Raw genomic sequence first — 18,768 nt, forward strand, 5'->3', positions numbered from 1 at the left:
CAAACACTCCAGCTAGCTCGCTTGCACAGGCCCGGAGAACCCGTCCCGGACGCAATCTGGGCCCGTCGCCTTCCTTGGATTTATCTTCAGGAAGGCCCTTCTAACGTCCTCCCCAGTGAAGATGAATCTCGATGCCACCAGGTCCAGTTCATCCGGAGGGAGCGGGATGCTCCACTTCTGTTCAAATCTTGCGTAGAATACGTTAAGTTCGTCAGGAAGAGAAGCGCCACAGTTATTGATATTCCCAGCCTTTTCTTTGCACCCAGTGATCTCATTTAGACCCTGCCATAATCTACTGGCATCCCTCTGGTTAGCCTGGGCTTCCAACTTGGCTCGATATTGCCTCTTGGCGCCCTTGATGGCTTTCCGGAGTTCACACCTGGATTCCGTGTAGCGACTGGTATTCCCAGACCTAAAAGCCGCAGTTCTAGCCTTTAAAAGGGACTTGACCTCATAATTCATCCAAGGTTTCCGGTTAGGGAATACCCGGACTGTCTTGCGAGACACACAGCCCTCCGCGCATTTCCAAATAAAGTCCGTGACAGCTGAGGCATACTCATCGAGGTTAGCTGCCGAGTCCTTGAATACTAACCAGTCCACCGATTCAAAGCAGTCACGGAGGACCTCATCCGTTTCCTCCATCCAATGTGACACTACTTTTGACACCATGACCTCCCGCTTCAGTTTCTGTTTGCAAGCCGGGAGGAGGAGTACGGCCTGATGGTCCGATTTTCCGAAGTGAAGTCGTGGGACGGAACGGTAGGCATCCTTGACTGCTGTGTAGCAGTAGTCAAGTATATTCGGGCCTCTAGTGGGGCAGGAGACATGTTGGTATAACTTTAGCAGCGTCTTTCTGAGGTTGACCTGGTTAAAGTCCCCGGCTGTAATGAGCAAAGCCTCCGGATACCTGGTCTCAAGTTCACTGATCTTGTTATACAGTATGTTCAGAGCACACTCCACGTCCACCTGGGGGGGGGAATATAGACCGCTGTCAGTATGACCGAGGTGAATTCCCATGGCAGATAGTAGGGACGACACTTCACCGACAGGTGTTCCAGGTCCGGGCTGCAGGAGCTTGTCAGCACCACTGTGTCCCAGCACCACGCAGTGTTGATCAGTAGGCAGACACCACCTCCCCTCGTCTTGCCTGAAGACGCCGTGTGGTCCATCCGATGGATCGCAAATCCCTCTGGTCGGATGGCACAGTTGGGGGTGGCAGGGGAGAGCCAGGTCTCGGTGAAACAGAATACACAGCAGTTCTGCATCTCCCTGCAGCAGGTGAGTCTCCCTTTAAGATCATCATTACCAGTTAATCTTAGTTTGATGACAGAAATACATCAACAAAAATCGCAAAAAATGTTGACAGTCTTTATAATATATTCACTGAGAAGAACACACTGAGACCACAGATTTGATCCCGTTAATTAAACTCTAATTCCCATGTGTTACGAGAATACACATAAAATTAAGATGTTTGCTGGCCTGGGCTAGCATCAGTGGCATCAGCAGTTGGTCTGCCACCTGCCCTCAGGGGAAGGAGAGATAAGGAACAATGGAGCAGCGTCTGGAGATGTGTAATGAAGGGATGTGGGAGGGAGAGCTGTCTGGAGCGGCTCCCCCCTTTGAACCCTGAACTGTTTGAAGTGATGGACAGGCGATACCCCAGCAGGGGGATAAAAAGGGACAGGTTCGCTAAGACAGACACACACGCCACCCGAGGTAACGAGACCCTGGAAGCGGTGCGCCTCTCACGAGTGGTGAGAAGTACCGGACAACGCACAGGGTGGAAAGGTACGATCAGCGGGAACCCGGTGTGTGTCCGCCCTTGCCTGGGTGCCGGGTTCACTGCAGAGGATCGACCGCATCTGGAGGAGGGGTCACAGTCGGTGACCTCAGGTGACATCACCAAGGACCCGCCCAAATGCTGTTTGTGAGCCATCCCGCTGGTCTGTGAGTGAAGCAGTGTTCTGAATGATCAGTTGTTCCTGTTCCCTCTCTCTCTCCCCCCACGTTGTCCCTCGCCATGGCAACGATTACTGCGAACTGAACTACAAACTGGACTGAACTTTGAGTCATTTTGAAATTGGTCATTTACCCCTAGATAACGATAGAGCTTGATTGATGCTGTTATCTTAATTCTGTGCACATGTGTGGTTATCATTGTTGAATTGTTGCATTTATTATCCTTTCGATTACTGTGTTGCTTGTTTCTTTAATAAAACTTTCTTAGTTCTAGTACTCCAGACTCCAACTGAGTGATCCATTTCTGCTGGTTTGGCAACCCAGTTACGGGGTACGTAACACATGAAAAACTAAAAAAAGATTCAAATGCCAGCAGAAACAAATATGGTAGTAATGATTCACAATAATAAAAACACAGGTGATTTTTGAGTTGGACTACTTTTTTTAATCAGTGCTAAATAAATAGAACTGTTGAGGTGGGTCCAATACTGTTTGATACTCAATGCATAGAGTCAGTTTAGCATTAGTAACTGAATGCCAATGTCCCAGTGTTAGCCATGGGCCGTACATATTACGATCGATCATCTGGTGGCTTTTTTCGGGATTCAGCATCCTTTTTGAATTCTTCAAACTTCTTATAGATATTTGGAATCTTAAAAAAAGTCCAAAAGATCAAGAAATTAACTTTTTTGTCCTCAATAAACTTTCACTTCAAAACTTGACAAGGAAAACACAAAGACAAAACCAATTCTTTGGCTGATTAGGATTAGTCTAAGAAGGATGAGTAACAGGTCCTGGCTTTAGCAAATTAATTGGCCACAAAAAAAAAATCAAAGCTTAAATGTCTTATAGCAGTGAAGTATATCACAGAATCTTGTCATGAACATACCTAAATCTGGCTTTGAATATTTTGCTTGTTTTGACGCTAAAATAATATCAGCTCACAGCTTTTGGCCAAAGCTCTTTAGTATTCCAATGCACTCATGTATCTTGCTGTTGGTAATGTGCATTTCACATACATCACAGGGGAAATGACGGCCTGGTGCACACAGCCCTATAGCAGAATGCATGAACTAAATTATATTTAAGCTTTGGATGAGTATTCAGACATTGAAAATAATCAATTAACAGTGGTGGTACAGCTACTTTTATCCCAGGATCAAAGTTAATAATTCCTTTCTCATTTAGCTCAATGGCATTCTTGTAGACTTGTTTCTGGAAATCAATGATATTGTCACAAACTCATGTAAATGAATTTTGAATCCTGCTGTGAATGGAACGTTTGCCACGTGAGTTTGAAGGTGGCTAGTGTGTGCAGTTGGGGCTGTTGATTTGTTCTGATAAGGTATCCCAACTGGCATATTTTAACACTATCAATCTTTAAGTATTTTCTGTACAAATCCTCATAGTAGGATATATTTTTGACTAGAGTAATGGGAATAAAGTGAATGCTATTTTACTGTGTAGTCTTCTGTACATTAGGTAAATTCCCCATATCCAAGTTTTCAGTGAATTTAGGAAATTGCAGTGCCAAGACCATGATTAAGCAGTGCCTTGAACTTCATTGATTTCCATCTTCCAGAGAGATCTATCTGCAGTTCTTAAATAAATCTGAACTTCTCAGTCTGACATGCCTGAGCTATAATATGCTAACGGCCATCTTGATATTCTAATTTTTGTAACCTGAATAGGCCATCCACAAGAATTGAACTTTTGCTGCTACCTTTCTGAACCAGATTGCAGCTGCAAGTTCTTTAGTAATTTAATGAAGAGAGAGGGGTTAAATTTGAACTAACAAACACAACTTCACTGTAATAAGACATATCCTGCCTAGCTATAATAAGAAATGGTTCAGACTTAATTCTGAGAGAGGGGATTAAAAACTTTAATTATCATTACTGAACACTTCACTGAAAGATCAGATTACATATTACCTTCATTTTCCAGCAAGCAATTACAAGCTAAATTTCATGATTCTCAATCAATACCAAGATGCAAAAATATATATAATTATGAAAGCATAAATCATATTCAGTTTAAATCTCAACTGATATAAATTTATCTTTCAAGCACACAGTCTTCATAAACACACCTGATAATTTTGGGCCAGATACATTCCCACCACGTTTCCAAGAGTAAACCCTACCTGAAACAGAAGACACAAAGAACTCAATTGTATTAATAAATAACATTCACGACTAGTTCTAATAATGTAAAAAAAAATACAAACATAAAAACTTTTTAGAAATAGCTCTAGAAGACTCATTGCAAACAGCATCTGTGGAGGTGAAAGAATGGTCAATACTTCGGTTCAAGGCCAGGCATCAGGACTGAGAATGCAGAGGGGAGGTAGTCTGTTTATAGTAGAGAGGATGATATAGAGGCTAGTAGGCGATGGGTGGAAACAGATTTGGTGGTGGATGAAATAATAGGCAGATTGAACTAATTTGGGGAGAAGAAGTGAATCAAGGGAGAAGAAATCCAGGTAGATAGGTCTGTGGGTGGATAGGCAGAAGGAATGGATCTCAATAATGAGGGGCGAGGAATGGGAAAGGTAGGCCAAGAGAACCTGATAGATTAGTGGAAATGAGAAAGAAATGAGGGGTGTTGGTTACCTGAAATTGAAAAATACATCAATCATATCATTGGCCTGTAGGCTGCCCAACCAGAATACAAAGTGCCATTCTCCTGGTTTTTGTGTTTGGCCTCACCACGGCAGTGGAGACGCCCGAGGACAGATGGGTCAGTGTGAGAATTCGATGGGGATTTGAAATGACATCCAGGCAAAAGTTCAAGAACACCGGTGCCAACAGAATACAGGTGCTCTACAAAATTGCACCTTGTCGACCTAGCATCTTCATTCCACCCATCACCTACACTTCTCTACATCAATCTTCTCTCTCACTTTGTACAGTTTTCTTCTGCACTCTCAGTCCCGATTCTGGGTCTTGACCCAAAATCAGATGAAATCAGAGCAAAGTGAGAAGGACATGGCTCAGAAAACCACAATGTATATTCAATCTGGGTGAACCTATGAAGCACTCAGAGGGGTAAAAGAAACCTAGTTGGGAGTTGTCCATACGCCTCCAAACAGAAACATTAATGTAGTAAATGGCACCAAATAGAAAACCACCTGTGCAGCATATTGATGCAATCACGAAGAAGACACACCACCAACTGCACTTCATTAGGAGTTTGAGGAGATTTGGTATGTCACCAAATATCTACAGATGTACTGTGGAGAGTACATCTGGCTGGATGCATCACTGCCTGGCATGGAAGCTCCAATGCACAGGATCAAAAGGGGGGGAGGGGGGAGGGAGAAAAAAAAACAAGACCATAGTGCAAGAAAATAAGACAGAAACAAAGATGGGTCCATGCAAGAGGTAGTCTGTAGTGTTCCACTGTTGAGATAGAGTTGTGAATGTCAGTTCAAAATCTTATGGCAGGTAAATTACTGGAATATATAGACCAGTAAGTTGAGTAGTCTACAACAGAATTGGATACCATACAATGGGAAAGGATTAGTTATAATCTTGTTTAAGTTGAAGTCAAACTTATTGTCATATGCAACTGTACACAGGTGCAATGAAAAACTTACAGCAGTATCAAAGGCACATAGCATTATTCTCAAGAAATGCTCAATTAGAACAAAAAAAGTCAGTTTTACTGCAATGTTATCAATGTGGCCATAGTGCTGCTAAAATGTACTGATCAAGGTTTTCCAGCTTGTTCGAGAACTCAATGGTTGAAGGGAAGTGGCCGTTTTTAGTAGGACATAACTGTGGTGGTGTGGGACTTCAGCCTTTTGCCATAGCATTATTCCCAATGGTAGCTGAGAAAAGATGCTATGGCATAGATGGTGCAGGTCTTTGACGATAGATGTTGCTTTCTTGAGACAGTACCTCCTGTAGTACTAGCAGTAAAGGGATGTGCCGATGATGTGTTGGGCAGTCTACTATTCTCTGCAACTTCTTGTAGTCCTGCGCATTTCAACTGCCGCTCCAGACTACGATGCAACTTGTCAGGATACTTTCAATAGTATATCTGTACGTTTGCTAGCATGTTTGTATGAAGCTAAATCTCCTCAACCTCCAAAGAAAAGATGCTGGTGTACTTTCCTTATGATCGCACCTGTGTGCTAGGCCCAGGGCAGATCATCTGATATGCTAATGGCCAGTAAGTTGAGCAAGATCCTTTTGCAAAAAGTGATCTTAACATGAATGAATTCCTCAGTAATACAGAAGGTGAAGCAAGTCAATTTGAAACTAGGGTCCTAAGTCAAAACAAAGGAATATACAAATGAATGAGGGGCAAGTCAGTTCCATTAAATTCGGGAGCTTCATTGAAAGACATGATGATGAATTGGCAATGACTAACAATTAAAAGATAAACACAGGAAACATAACAATTATATATTCTTTTCCAGCACAAAAACACAAACGAGAATGTGACCCAATCCAGCCTAATACAAGCTAAAGATAATATTAGATCCAGAGACATACAAGATTGCCAGAAAAAATAACAAGCCTTAGGACAAGGAATGGTTCAGAATTCAGCATAAAAGGTCCAAGAGATTGAGTAAGAAAGCAAAAATGAACTGGTAAATAAAGCTGAAAGTAACATGGATTGGAAACACTTCCACAAGCACATAAAAAGAGAAAGACTAGTGAAGACAATTTTAAATTTCTTGCAACAGAAGAATTTATATTGGAGAGCAAACTAAACAAATACTTTGGTTCAGTCTTCATGGGGAATCTAATGAAAATAAAGAAATAAATGAAATTTGCAATTGTAAAAAGTGATGATTCAACGGGATCGATCGTGGGCCACAGCAAAAGTGTAGGCATTGGTTATCATCTTCCAAATTTCTACTAAGGAAAAGCTTCTGCAGATTGGAGAATGGCAAATGTAACTAAGAGGGAGAGACGTAACAGGGAACTACAGGTCTGTTAGCTTACCATCCGTAACAGGGAAAATGGTAGAGTCTATTATAAAAGATGTGATAACAAGTCAAATATGTTTAACCCTTCTTATGGGTACTTTAACAAAATTACAGAATTTTTTTGAAGATGTAAATGGTAGAATAGATAAGAAAGAACTAGAAGCGGTGTATCTGAATTTCCAGACAACCTTTGATAAAGTATCATATAAGGGATTAGCATACAAAATTGAAGCTCGTAGAATTGGGAGTAATAAACTGTCATAGATCAAAATCTGACCGACAGGAAACAGAGTAAGAATCAAAATGCTCTTTCTTAGGTAGCGACTATTGGGTTGTAACAGGGATTAGTGCCTCAACCTCAGCTACTCTCAAAACGTGTTTAGTTTGGATGAGTGAAATGAAAGTAATATTTCTAAACTTACTATCAGAAGTCTGTGAATTGTGAGGCACATGAAGACTTCACTGTTGCCTAGCTAAGATATTGGACAGATAGATGGCGGATGCAGTACAACATAGATAAATGTAAAGGCGTTCACATGGTCCAGCATGTAATTTACATTTACATTTAAATTTAAGAAATGTAAATTCTAAATGTAAATTTAAATTCAAAGTACATACAGTATGGTGCCATATACAGCCCTGAGATTCATTTTCTTGCTGGCATTTCACAGTAAATACCAACAAACAAAATAATAAATATCAACAACATGAGATGAAGAATCCTTGAAAGTGAGTCCACCGGTTGTGGGAACATTTCAATGTTGGGGTGAGTGAAGTTATCCTCTCTGGTTCAATAGCTTGATGGTTGAGGGGTAATACTGTTCCTGAACCTGTACTGGCAGTCCTTGACGATGGATGCTGCTTTTCTGTGAGAGTGCTCGTACGGATGTGCTCAATGGTGGGGAGGGCTTTACCTGTGATGGACAGGCCTGCTTCCCCACTTTTTGTAGGCTTTTCTATTGAATGACTTCTTTAACTTGTCTTCTGCTGAGCAAACACTAGGGGGCAACACACACTCCAACATGGAGGCTCACCATTCTGCAACAGGCACTCCAGTGGAGTATCCCACTCCGATGCCTCCCCTGGGGGGCTGCAAGCAGGCAACACCACAGCTTGAGGCCTAGTCCTCACACTGACCAATGCCACACATCTACACCCACCATTCACTCTAAAGCCAACAAATTTTACTTGCAGCATTCCACACCACCAATATCCAACAGGGTCTTGCGAGCCCACGAAAAATGACTAAGATGATAACTCTTAGACTGGACACCTTTTTTTGCACACCAGCGTCTCTCTGTTGCAAACAGAGAAGGAAGTAAAGTTGAGGGGTGGGGTAAATTGCACTATTAATCAGGAGTGATATCACAGCTACATTCAGAGGGAACATAATAGAGAGTTCATCCACTGAGTCTATATCCTTACAACCCAATAACTTAAAAAAATGTTGTGATCAGTCTGATGGGATTATATGGGATTACACTACTGACTCCAAATAGCAACTAGGACATTGAGGAATAGATGAACAGGCAGAAAAAATGATGACTAGATAACTACCTTTCTCAGTTCAAAGTAAATTTATATGCCTGTGATGGACAGGCCTGCTTCCCTACTTTTTGTAGGTTTTTCTATTGAATGTCATTTGAAAGGCACTCACATGCCGCAATGCAACCAGTCAATATCACACATCTATAGGAATTTGTCAGTTTTAGATGACATGCTGAATCTTCGCAGCTTCTTAGACCGTGGAAGTGCTGCCACGCTCTCTTTGTAATTGCACTTACATGCTGCACCATGTAAGAAAACCGAAAGGGATTATTACTTTAAGTAGTGATAGCTTGGGTAATATTGGTGTAGAAGGAATCTGAGGATCCAAGAACACTTGTCACTGGAAGCAACGTTCGGTGTACTAAGCAGTTAAGGTGACAAATGATGCATCAGCCTTCGTAATAGGAGTTCTTGGAAACAAATTGTACAAGACCTTGGGGGGGGGGGTCACACCTGGAAAATGGTGTTCTTCTTACCTCATGAAGGATACATTTCTCTCAGGGGATGCAACAAGGTTTCACCAGATTGATTCTCCGGGATGCAGGAGAGTTATCTCAGGAAACGTTGTGTCAATTAGGCTGCACTTACTATAATTTAGAATTCCAAAACATATGAAATTCTGACATGTCAGGCATGCTGGATACAGGGAGAAAGTTTCCACTGACCACTGGGTAGGGAGCAGTGTTAGAATGTGGAACAAGACATTTAGAACTGAGAGAAAGGGAAATTTCATTACATAGAGCTTGGGGTACCTGTGAAATTCTCTGCACAGTCAGTTGGAGAGGCAAATATGCTACTGTACCATCTCTGTCTTCTTGCATGCACACTTCTATGTTATCACTATTGGTAGATAATTTCTCTAATAGTACAAGGCTCATGCTCCTGCCCAGTTTAAACTCGTCTGCACTTAATCATTTTCTTTCAAGGACTTCTTTGAAAGCAAATTCTTTTTTCTACTTTCTTTGGTTGCTGTTCTAGTTCAATTATATCTTTAAAACATCTAAAAGTACGTTTAGACATTGTAAGTACTACACAATAACAAGTTGAATCAGTATGTAAACACTAATCACATTCACTTTTTGTACATTAATATTTTCTTTTCCCTTTACAGATTACAGATCTGCTATATATTTTAATATACAAAATAATACAGCTGTTCTAGATGCTTCAGTAGATTTAATGTTATAAGTTTGGTGCTTGAGGTAAGATTCTGAATACATTGTCCAGAAGAATTCTTAAGAGAGTTGGTTAAATGTCAAGTCCCTCTACTGCTGAGGTTTAGTCTCACAACAATCCCTGATGGCCAGTGTTAGAGGAATATCTCCTATTACTCTCTCCCTATCCTACCCAATCACTGGCGATTGTTCCTTCAGCTGGCTAGGCCCAAAGCTTTGGAATTTCCCACCCACCTAGCTTGCTCTCTATTCTCATTTAAATGCTTCCTAAAACTATCCATTAACCAAATACCCTATCCTATTCATTTGGCATCATCAAATTATATCTCATGACACCCTTAGCACATTTTATTACATTAAATATACAATAAAGATACGTTACTGAAACACTTATTGGATATGCAAAGACTACTATTTAAAATTTCCACAGGCTTTAATTTCTATCTGCTGTTTTCAATTAATAGGTCTGTAATAGTCACAAGATAAACATACCATGTCACAGCTACGGGTGGAGCACAAGGCTGCACTGGAAAATATTCCTTAAACTCTCAATGCAAAAAGAATAACATTGAGAAATGGCAGATGAGAGTATGCATTTATTATTTTGTACATATTATAATCTGTATATATTGTGACTGCCAAAGGAGCACATCTATTGCATTAATTTTATTTCTGACACTCTCCAAAGTATTGGGTTCACTAGTTTTCCTAAGGACCAGAAGATGTGTGGCAGTATGTTCTCAATAGCCCTAAAATTCTGTCACAGAAATTCTATTTATTTATTAAGGTACAGCACAGAGTATGCCCTTCCAGTCCATCAAGCCACGCTGCCCATCAATCCCATTTAACAATAGCCTAATCAGGGGGAAAATTACCATAACTAATTAATCTACCAAACGATACATCTTTGTACTTGGGGGGGGGGGACTGCAGCACCTGGAGGAAACCCACACGGCTTTGGGGAGAACATACAAACTTCTTACAGGCAGCGACAGGAACGGACCCTGGTTCACCCGTACTGTAAAGCACTGTACTAACCACTACGCTACTCTGCCGCCCCATCCTGTGCTCTCACCTCTACCTGTGTCCATTTGGTTAACTATGGAATCTTTTAAGCTTTTTGTGATGATCTGACGGTCCATCTTATCCAAAAGCTCTGCTGTTTCTATGTTTTCTTACACCAAGTATTGCTCGTTCATAAAATTAACCATATGAGAACACAGGCCCCCAGGTTTTACCCCAATGTCCCCAGCTGAGCAAATTCCCCAACAAATCCTTCAACAACTGCCTCTTAGGCATCTACTCCCTGCTCAGGCAACCATGGAACTAACACCATTTTCAGCAAAATCCATTAACCTGGACTTTCTTCCCTAAACACTTCTGCCACTCTGACAGAAGCTTTGATGTGTAAAGTTGTTTTCTTCTCTTCCACAGATGCTACCTGACCTGCTGAGTGGTTCCAGCATTTTCTGTTTTTTTTTCAGGTTTACAGTAACTGCAGAATTTTGGTTTTCATCTTCTGCATCATTACTTTTCTATTTTTGAGATCTCCGTGACATGTTTACCTTTATTAACAGCTCCGCATAAAGGCAAGTTGACAAAGTACAAGACTTTCTGTTTAAGTCTTTCAATATTTGATGAAGTATACTTGAATCACACTACAAATATATCAGCATTGAAAAAGACACTCAATACATAAACATACAGCCTAATGGAAATAATTTACAAAGAAATAGCCAGTTCCAATGATTTAGGACTGGTACCTCATACAGAATTAATAATGAATCTTTGGCAGAATATAGGCAGTCCCCAGGTTACCACAGGGTTCCTGAGAAACGTCCGTAACCTGAATTGTTTGCAAGCCAAAACTGAACAAAAAGTGCCGGTGAAAGGATCACAGAGACAGCCATGATGGGACAGCAACAGCAGCGGAAAGCAGCCTCACTAATTTGGTGAGTGAGTTTGCTCAGCACTCCTAGCTAGCCCTCAACTATTGTACCTTGTGGGGAGGGTTGGTGGGCAGAGAAGGCACATGGTCTCCATCCAAGAGATACCTGCAGCCCTGCAGCATTAGCAAATCCATGCCCATCTAAACCAACAGTCTTCCAAATGCTCATTCATATATATGGGGTGTTCATAAGTTGGGCATTTGTAACACGGGCAGGACACCTACGTAATAAAAACAGGCTAAGGGACAGACTTGCATTTACATCATAGCAGTTTACAATGGTCTTCAGACACATTGTGAAACATATCAATAATTAACATGCAACCACATTCTTAAGTAAAATAAAAAAAGTATGCCCCATTTGTTTACATATGAAATTCCCATCCAGATAAATGTGATCCAGCTGATAATAGTTCTTCCCTCTCAGTCTTAATAATGGAAATAGGCTGCAGAACGTTTTCAGATTAGCAATTAAACTAAGTTAGTATTTTCATGCAAGATCTTCTGATATTTCTCTGAAGAGTAAAGAGAGCTATCTGTTACCTTCACCAATATTTGGACCTCAATCAACACAATTTAAAAATGAGTTATTTTGTCTTCACTATAATGCTGTTTTGCTGAGGTCAATTGATGTGCCGAGGACGGTCTATCTAAATGCATTGCTCTTATGTTAAAACATCAGAGTATATTCAAGTATGAAGAAAGAGAGCTAATCCAAGGATAGACCTCTCTATTTCTACTCTTCCAGCAGCATACACACTCTTGGATCTCCACTATCACCAAAGAGAAAGTAAAGGAGCCCAAGAGTCACACTCAATGATTCAAAGACAGTTTCTTTACCTCCGTCATCAGGTTTCTGAACGGTCAGTGAACTGTGCCTGTTTGCTTTCCCTTCGTGGCTGTTTACGTGATCCTCACCCATGCATTGTTTGTTTAATTCTGACTAACAAACAGTTTGGGTCATGGACATTTCTCATGCTTCTTTATTTTTGCACTTTTTATTTATTTTGTAATTTATAACAATTTAATGTCTTTGCATTGTACTTCTGCTACAAATAAACAAATTTCACATCATAAAATATTCTGATTCTATCTTCCTATTTCAATATTTAGACAATTTGAACATAATGCCCACAGCCATATGTTCAGCTGCTTCAGCCCTCAGATCATGAATTCATGCTCTACACGTCCCACACACACATAGCAAGTTGGGAAGCAAAAAGGAATTCCCCTTTGACATCAATGACATTTCTTCAGAAATGTTAAAAATTAAAGGCATAATGTCTTTTGAGAACCAAAGAAATAGGGAGAGAATAATAAATAACAAAAAGGGAAGGTCACTAGTGGGAATGGGAAAATTAAAATCACAAAAGAGATGATGGTGTAAGGTTTAAACAGAATGATAATGGAATAGGAAACAAAAGATGGGTTCAACGGATATGTAGCAGAAAATAACAGAATCATTATCTAAAATTTCTGAACTCAATATTGAGTCCGGAAGTCTATTACATAACTGGAAGAAAGATGAGATGCTTGTTCCGCAAGCTTGTATTGATCTTAATTAGAATGGTACTGTATAAGATGCTGAGAACCGAGGTGTTCAAATGATAGGAGGAAGAAGGACCTATGCAACAAATGACCCATAGCTCAGGGTCACACAGAGAAACCTCACAAAGACATCAGCCAATTTGCATCTGTTCCTAACTGTATCGGGGAGGCCACATCCTCAAGGGTGAATATAGATACTTCATTCTAAAGGCATCCCTTTGAATCAAGAATGATTCAAAGAACTTCAGTTCAAGTTCTCTTGGTTCTACAGTGATTAATGAAGCTTTAGTTGAGTCTGCAGAGCCTGACAGATAGGGCAAGAGTTTGCAATGGGTAGTGTGGAAAGTAATACATCCCTTCTGCTGTTTTCACCAAGCTTCATCCACTGGTTACTGAACAAAGAGAACTGAGGTTCTCAGTGCCATCCCAACTCCTCCTCCATTGTTAGCAGTCAATGGCCAGGGATCTGAATGAGTCAATAAGTTTGTTATATGTTTTGCAGGGAGACTGAAAACATCTTGAATCATTTTTCTGTCCTCCTAATGTCTTCTTGCTGTTCAGATGCTTTTTTTTACATAATTTATGTTTCAGGAATCTGCATTAAGCCATATAATCAATATGCCCCAGCATGAATGCACTTACAGCATCAACGCTGGGAATACCATCACGCAAGACAACACTGATTTTGGTTTGCCATCTCTGCTAGTGGATTGGAAAGATTTTGCATGGACCTATTTAGGTAGGCAATCTCACTGAGGTTTACAGGAGGGTGGGGATCAATGCTTCTCAGTAGACAGTGACTTTTATACCCAGTCTGCGACCTTGAGCTTTGAATACCCATTTCCTCAGAAGGCCAAAGACTGTTGGTACAGTGGTGGTACTAGGCATAAGAGCAACACTCATCAACACCTACCTTTTGATCTAACTTCTCCAGATACTTCTACAAGTACACTGTTACCTTGACTAGCTGCACGTGGCCTGATATGGCAATTTCAACACTGGAACACAACAGGTTGCAGAAAGTAGTAGTCGCAGCACAGTCCATCCAAATCGCTGACAATATATACAGGAGGCAGTGCCTCAAAGCAGCAGCATCAACATCAACATCAACATCAAGGAACCCCACCATTCAGGTCATACTCTCTACTTGCTGCTAGTCAGGCAGAAGAGACAGAAGCCACACTACCAAGTTCAGGAACAACCACTTTCCTACAGCAATCAGGTTGTTAAACCTATCTATACAAATCTAATCCTACCTCAGTAACAGAACCTCTAACAGAAACTATGAACCTCTTGCACTAACAATAGACTTGTCTCTGGGGGTTTTTAATTCACTATGTAAAACAAGACACTAGTCATTTTTTCTCTTCACTGTCTTTTATAAATTGTGGATAATTTATATTCCGTGTGGTCTGAACCAGTGATGCAGTGGCACGAAAGATTTTCACTGCATCTGTACTTCACAGTACTTGTGCACATGAAGATAAACTCGACTTGACACAGTGGGGCAGTTTGATAAAGAACCTTTGCTTAGAGATGCTTAATGTAATGTCCATTCTTTCGTGTACTCCAGACAACTTGTTGACACTGACTGGAGCGCAGCTTCTATATATACAAACACGTAACTATTGTCTGCATACAGACCACAGACGGAGTCAGCTTAGTACTCAAGTGGAGTAAATATAGAATCATTCAATCGCAGCACAATGAAAAAGAATAGGTTCTTCAAACATAATGTTCCTTTTGTCGGTAGACTCGATGACAATGTCATGACTTCATTTTGGTAAATAGCCTTCAAAGTTCAGTGGAAGATGAATTAAAATGGAAGGTGTAGAAAAATGCTCCATTCAATATTATGGCAGCAGTTTGCAAAAAAAAAGATAGTTTTGTTTTTAAATTACAAGAATCGGAAGGTATCAGGATGATGTAGAAAAATAATGTTATGGTTAAAAAAAACACCTTTTAAACAATGAACATACATCAAAGTTGCTGGTGAACGCAGCAGGCCAAGCAGCATCTATAGGAAGAGGCGCAGTCGACGTTTCAGGCCGAGACCCTTGACATGAAAGGCCTACTTCTATTTATTATGTTCTTATTATCCAGACAGAGCAAAAAGTCAACGATAGAGCAAAGGTGGAATGAGAATATGTATATACATGTATAGATAGGGCAGCTTCTTAAAGTTGTCATATTTGGGGGAAGCAGTGGGGATGAGTTCCTACTACCTGTTAAATGTCCCAATGGTGTGCTTCTCAAAAAGCCTCTGACAACCAAGTCCAGCTCCTGGCCTTCACAGGTAGCTTAGCTACTAAGCCTGGCAGAACTGCTTCTACAGTCAGGAGAAGGAGCAAAGGTGGGTTACTGGTGGCTTAAAGCCAGTCATTTTAGGTAGATGGAGCTCATCTCCTGTGGTTGGAAGCTCACCTAGAAGGAAACCTCCACTCACGGGGAAAGCTTCAGGAATAAACCCCGAGGAAAAATCCAGAGCTGAAGCCCGTAAGGCAGTCCAACGTTGATTTCAACAGTGATTGGCAACTCCTGCAACACCACTGATGCCAGACTGTTCTGGTCCCTGCCGTTCTTTTATATTCATCAGCTGTGTGGGGGACGGGGGAGCCTGCCGCATGGACAATAGCTTGCTCTCCATGCTGTACTGTCCTGGCTGTGTATCATGTCCACAGCTGGGATGCAAGATCCATGGACCCAACCAATAGAAGGCCTCTTATAGATCGGGCAAATGTAAGCAGGCCTTTCCCAGAGGTTGGCTGAGAATAGAACTAGAGGTCATGCGTTCAGGGTGAAAAGCTATATGTTTAAGGGAAACATGAGGGGGAATTTCACTCAGAGGGTGGTGAGAATGTGGAATGAGCTGCCAGCGGAAGTGGTGGAGGCCGGTTTGATCTCAACATTTAAAATAAACATGGACAGGAGGGGAATAGAGGGCTATGGTCTGGATGCAGGTTGATAGGACCAGGCAGCTTAATAGTTTGGCGTAGACTAAATGGGCTGAAGGACCTGTTTTTGTGCTGTAGTGTTCTATGACAAAATTGAAAACTTTCCAAGGTACCTCACAATAGCATTAGCAAACCAAACTATTGTTATCAGATCACACAGGAACATACTAGGGCAGGTGACTAATAAAAATAGCCAATGAGATCAGTTTTAAAAAGCTTCTAAAACAGGCTAAGAGGTGGAAAGGCTTTGGGAAGGTTTGCAGGCCTTGGCCATTTTATCCACCTGTTACTAGTGAAGTGTGCTGCACGTGGCCGAGTGGTTAAGGCATTGGACTAGCTACCTGAAGGCCGTGAGTTCGAGCCCCAGCCGAGGGAACGTCTTGTGTCCTTCAGCAAGGCACTTAATCATACACTGCTCTGCGACGACACTGGTGCCAAGCTGTATGGGTCCTAATGCCCTTCCCTTGGACAACATTGGTGTCATAGAGAGGGGAGACTTGCAGCATGGGCAACTGCTGGTCTTCCATACAACCTTGCCCAGGCCTGCGCCTTGGAGAGTGAAGACTTTACAGGCACAGACCCATGGTCTCTCAAGACTAACGGATGCCTTTACTAGTGAAGTAGGGTTCTTCATAAAGGTCAGGATTGTAGTGGCACCATATCTCAGATGGCTATCAAGCAGGGGATATCTGGAATTTAGGGACGGCAAGGACCAGATGAGTGACAATCTTTTGACTCATTTGAAGAGATGAGCTTGATATGGTTGGCGGTACATAAAAGAATCTCAACCCCCAATCAGCAGTTTAAAAAGCCACATCTTGGTCTGAAAGTGTGTTACTTATCTGGTCTGGTCAGAATTGAAGTGACATTAAATTCATCATCTACCAGGGGCCATATCCATTGAATTTTCCAATTTCTTGAATTTAAACGAGCAACAATGAGCAGCCAGAATGAGATTTAGAAAATGAAATTAAGGAGTCATGGGCGGTAAACTGCACAAATACGGAGGAAATAGGTAGACTGCTGAGATTTTAAAAATTGTCCGGGAATTGGGGGGGAAAAAAAGCTACAAGTGGTAAAACGGTGCTCCCACCAAGCTCACAATTCAGCGAGGTGAGAGGAGTAAAGACCTGGAGCCATTGACGGCTGGTCGTTTGGGCAAGGGATGGTCAGAAGAGAAGGCGAAATGTTAAAAGAAAAAACAGGAAGGGACAAATAGAGTCAGAACAGCGATGGCATCCAAGAGTTTTTTGAACCATGTAGACACTCCTTTTCAACAAGCCTCCGCCTGAGAAAACACTAAGCGTGTCGCACTCACGGCCATCACCGAGAGCTGTCTATCATGGAGCCACGGACACAGATATCCAGTTCCTCTCCTTGGTGGAAACCGCAACCACCTCCGACAACGGATCCAGCTGAACCCACCCTGGCCGCAGCCTCACTCACCAGGAACTGGAACATCTTACGGTACGGGCCTGCTCGAAACCTGGACCCTGCTCTCCGTTCTCCCCTCTAACCTACTCGTAACAGCACAATGCGCATGCACACCGCCACACTAGGGCTCGTCCTGCCGCCATCGTGAGAAGGTCAAGAATTCAAGTTAGCGCACGTAGCAAACAAGGAGGCTTTTTTTTTAACAGACCTGCGACAGGCTGGCTTGTTCATTCCCTAGAACATTCTGACAAACATTTTCAGAAGTAGTCAACGCTTACGTCTAATGCTTTCTCTGCCGCTTTTATGATGATGACACCACACGTCAATCATAGTGTGACAACCGATTCTGCATGTTCCTCCTCTTGGATGCGTACCCCAAATACCGCTATGCCGGAGATGCTGGCTGAATATATTGCTTGCAGATTCACTGGTTGGACCTATTGACAGCCTTTTTGGGAAGATTCAAGTGCAATTACACAAGGAAGTCACCAGGTGCCCAAAGATTAGAAAAACAAGAGTACGAGACTGAGGAACACACAAAAAATGCTGAAGGAACTTAGCAGGCCGGGCGGCATATATGGAAAAGAGTATTGCCGACGTTTCTGGTCGAAACCTTTCGGCAGGACTGGATTTCCAGCATCTACAGACTTTCTCTTGTCTGTGATTAGATTACTACAAAACTGAGGAACAGCCCCTTTAAATAATAGTAGATAGATGAGAACTCTAACCAGACATTGAACACAAAATCCTGACATAAAACAGAAAAGGCCAGAAGTACTCAGTATTAGAATCCATGCATAGGAAAAATAATTTATCATTTTTCATAGTTCTGTTGAAAGATGATATTGGTCAATGATCTTTCAAAAGAACTGTGAAGAACCATAAGAACTGATATTTAGGCAAAGAGCCTGTCAATGTTGAGAAATGTGTGTTGAACACAATCCCATAGTAAAGATAGCAACAGACTGTCACACACTAGATTATTTATACAGCCTAGAGGGAGCAGTTTTAGAAACATAGAAACATAGTTTTGTTTGGTTCACTTTGAAGAAATATCAGGAAGCACAGCGTTTTGCTTCAGCATTTCAAATTTTTAGCATCTACAGATTTTTTTTGATGTTCATGATATTAAATATCAGCAAAACATTTTGTGTTTCTACATCAATCTTATCACCATATTCCAACATACATACAATCAGTGCTGCATACCAGCACATGCATGTTCTTGACTGTCTTATGCATCACTGACTTGTA

General features: G+C 41.5%; 1 protein-coding gene across 3 annotated transcripts; it reads right to left on the minus strand.

Moving 5' to 3' along the window:
* Nucleotides 1–2,363: 2,363 nt before the first annotated feature.
* Nucleotides 2,364–17,642, minus strand: stmp1 (short transmembrane mitochondrial protein 1). Of its 3 annotated transcripts, XR_010019182.1 has the most exons (4): nucleotides 17,527–17,620; nucleotides 4,055–4,108; nucleotides 2,852–3,016; nucleotides 2,370–2,614 (listed from the first exon to the last, which is right to left on the minus strand). XR_010019182.1 is itself a non-coding variant. In XM_063057956.1 (3 exons), the coding sequence occupies exons 1-3, from the start codon at nucleotides 17,402–17,404 to the stop codon at nucleotides 2,534–2,536; spliced, it is 141 nt and encodes a 46-aa protein (XP_062914026.1). In that variant the 5' UTR covers nucleotides 17,405–17,530; the 3' UTR covers nucleotides 2,364–2,533. The 3 variants fall into 3 exon arrangements, 2 of the variants coding, with proteins under 2 accessions (XP_062914026.1, XP_062914025.1); XM_063057956.1 differs by lacking the exon at nucleotides 2,852–3,016 and having other exon boundaries at nucleotides 2,364–2,614; nucleotides 17,399–17,530; XM_063057955.1 differs by lacking the exon at nucleotides 2,852–3,016 and having other exon boundaries at nucleotides 2,365–2,614; nucleotides 17,527–17,642.
* Between the last annotated feature and the right edge of the window lie 1,126 nt (nucleotides 17,643–18,768).

Source organism: Mobula hypostoma, chromosome 9, assembly GCF_963921235.1.
Source record: "Mobula hypostoma chromosome 9, sMobHyp1.1, whole genome shotgun sequence".
NCBI classification, from domain to species: Eukaryota; Metazoa; Chordata; class Chondrichthyes; order Myliobatiformes; family Myliobatidae; genus Mobula; species Mobula hypostoma.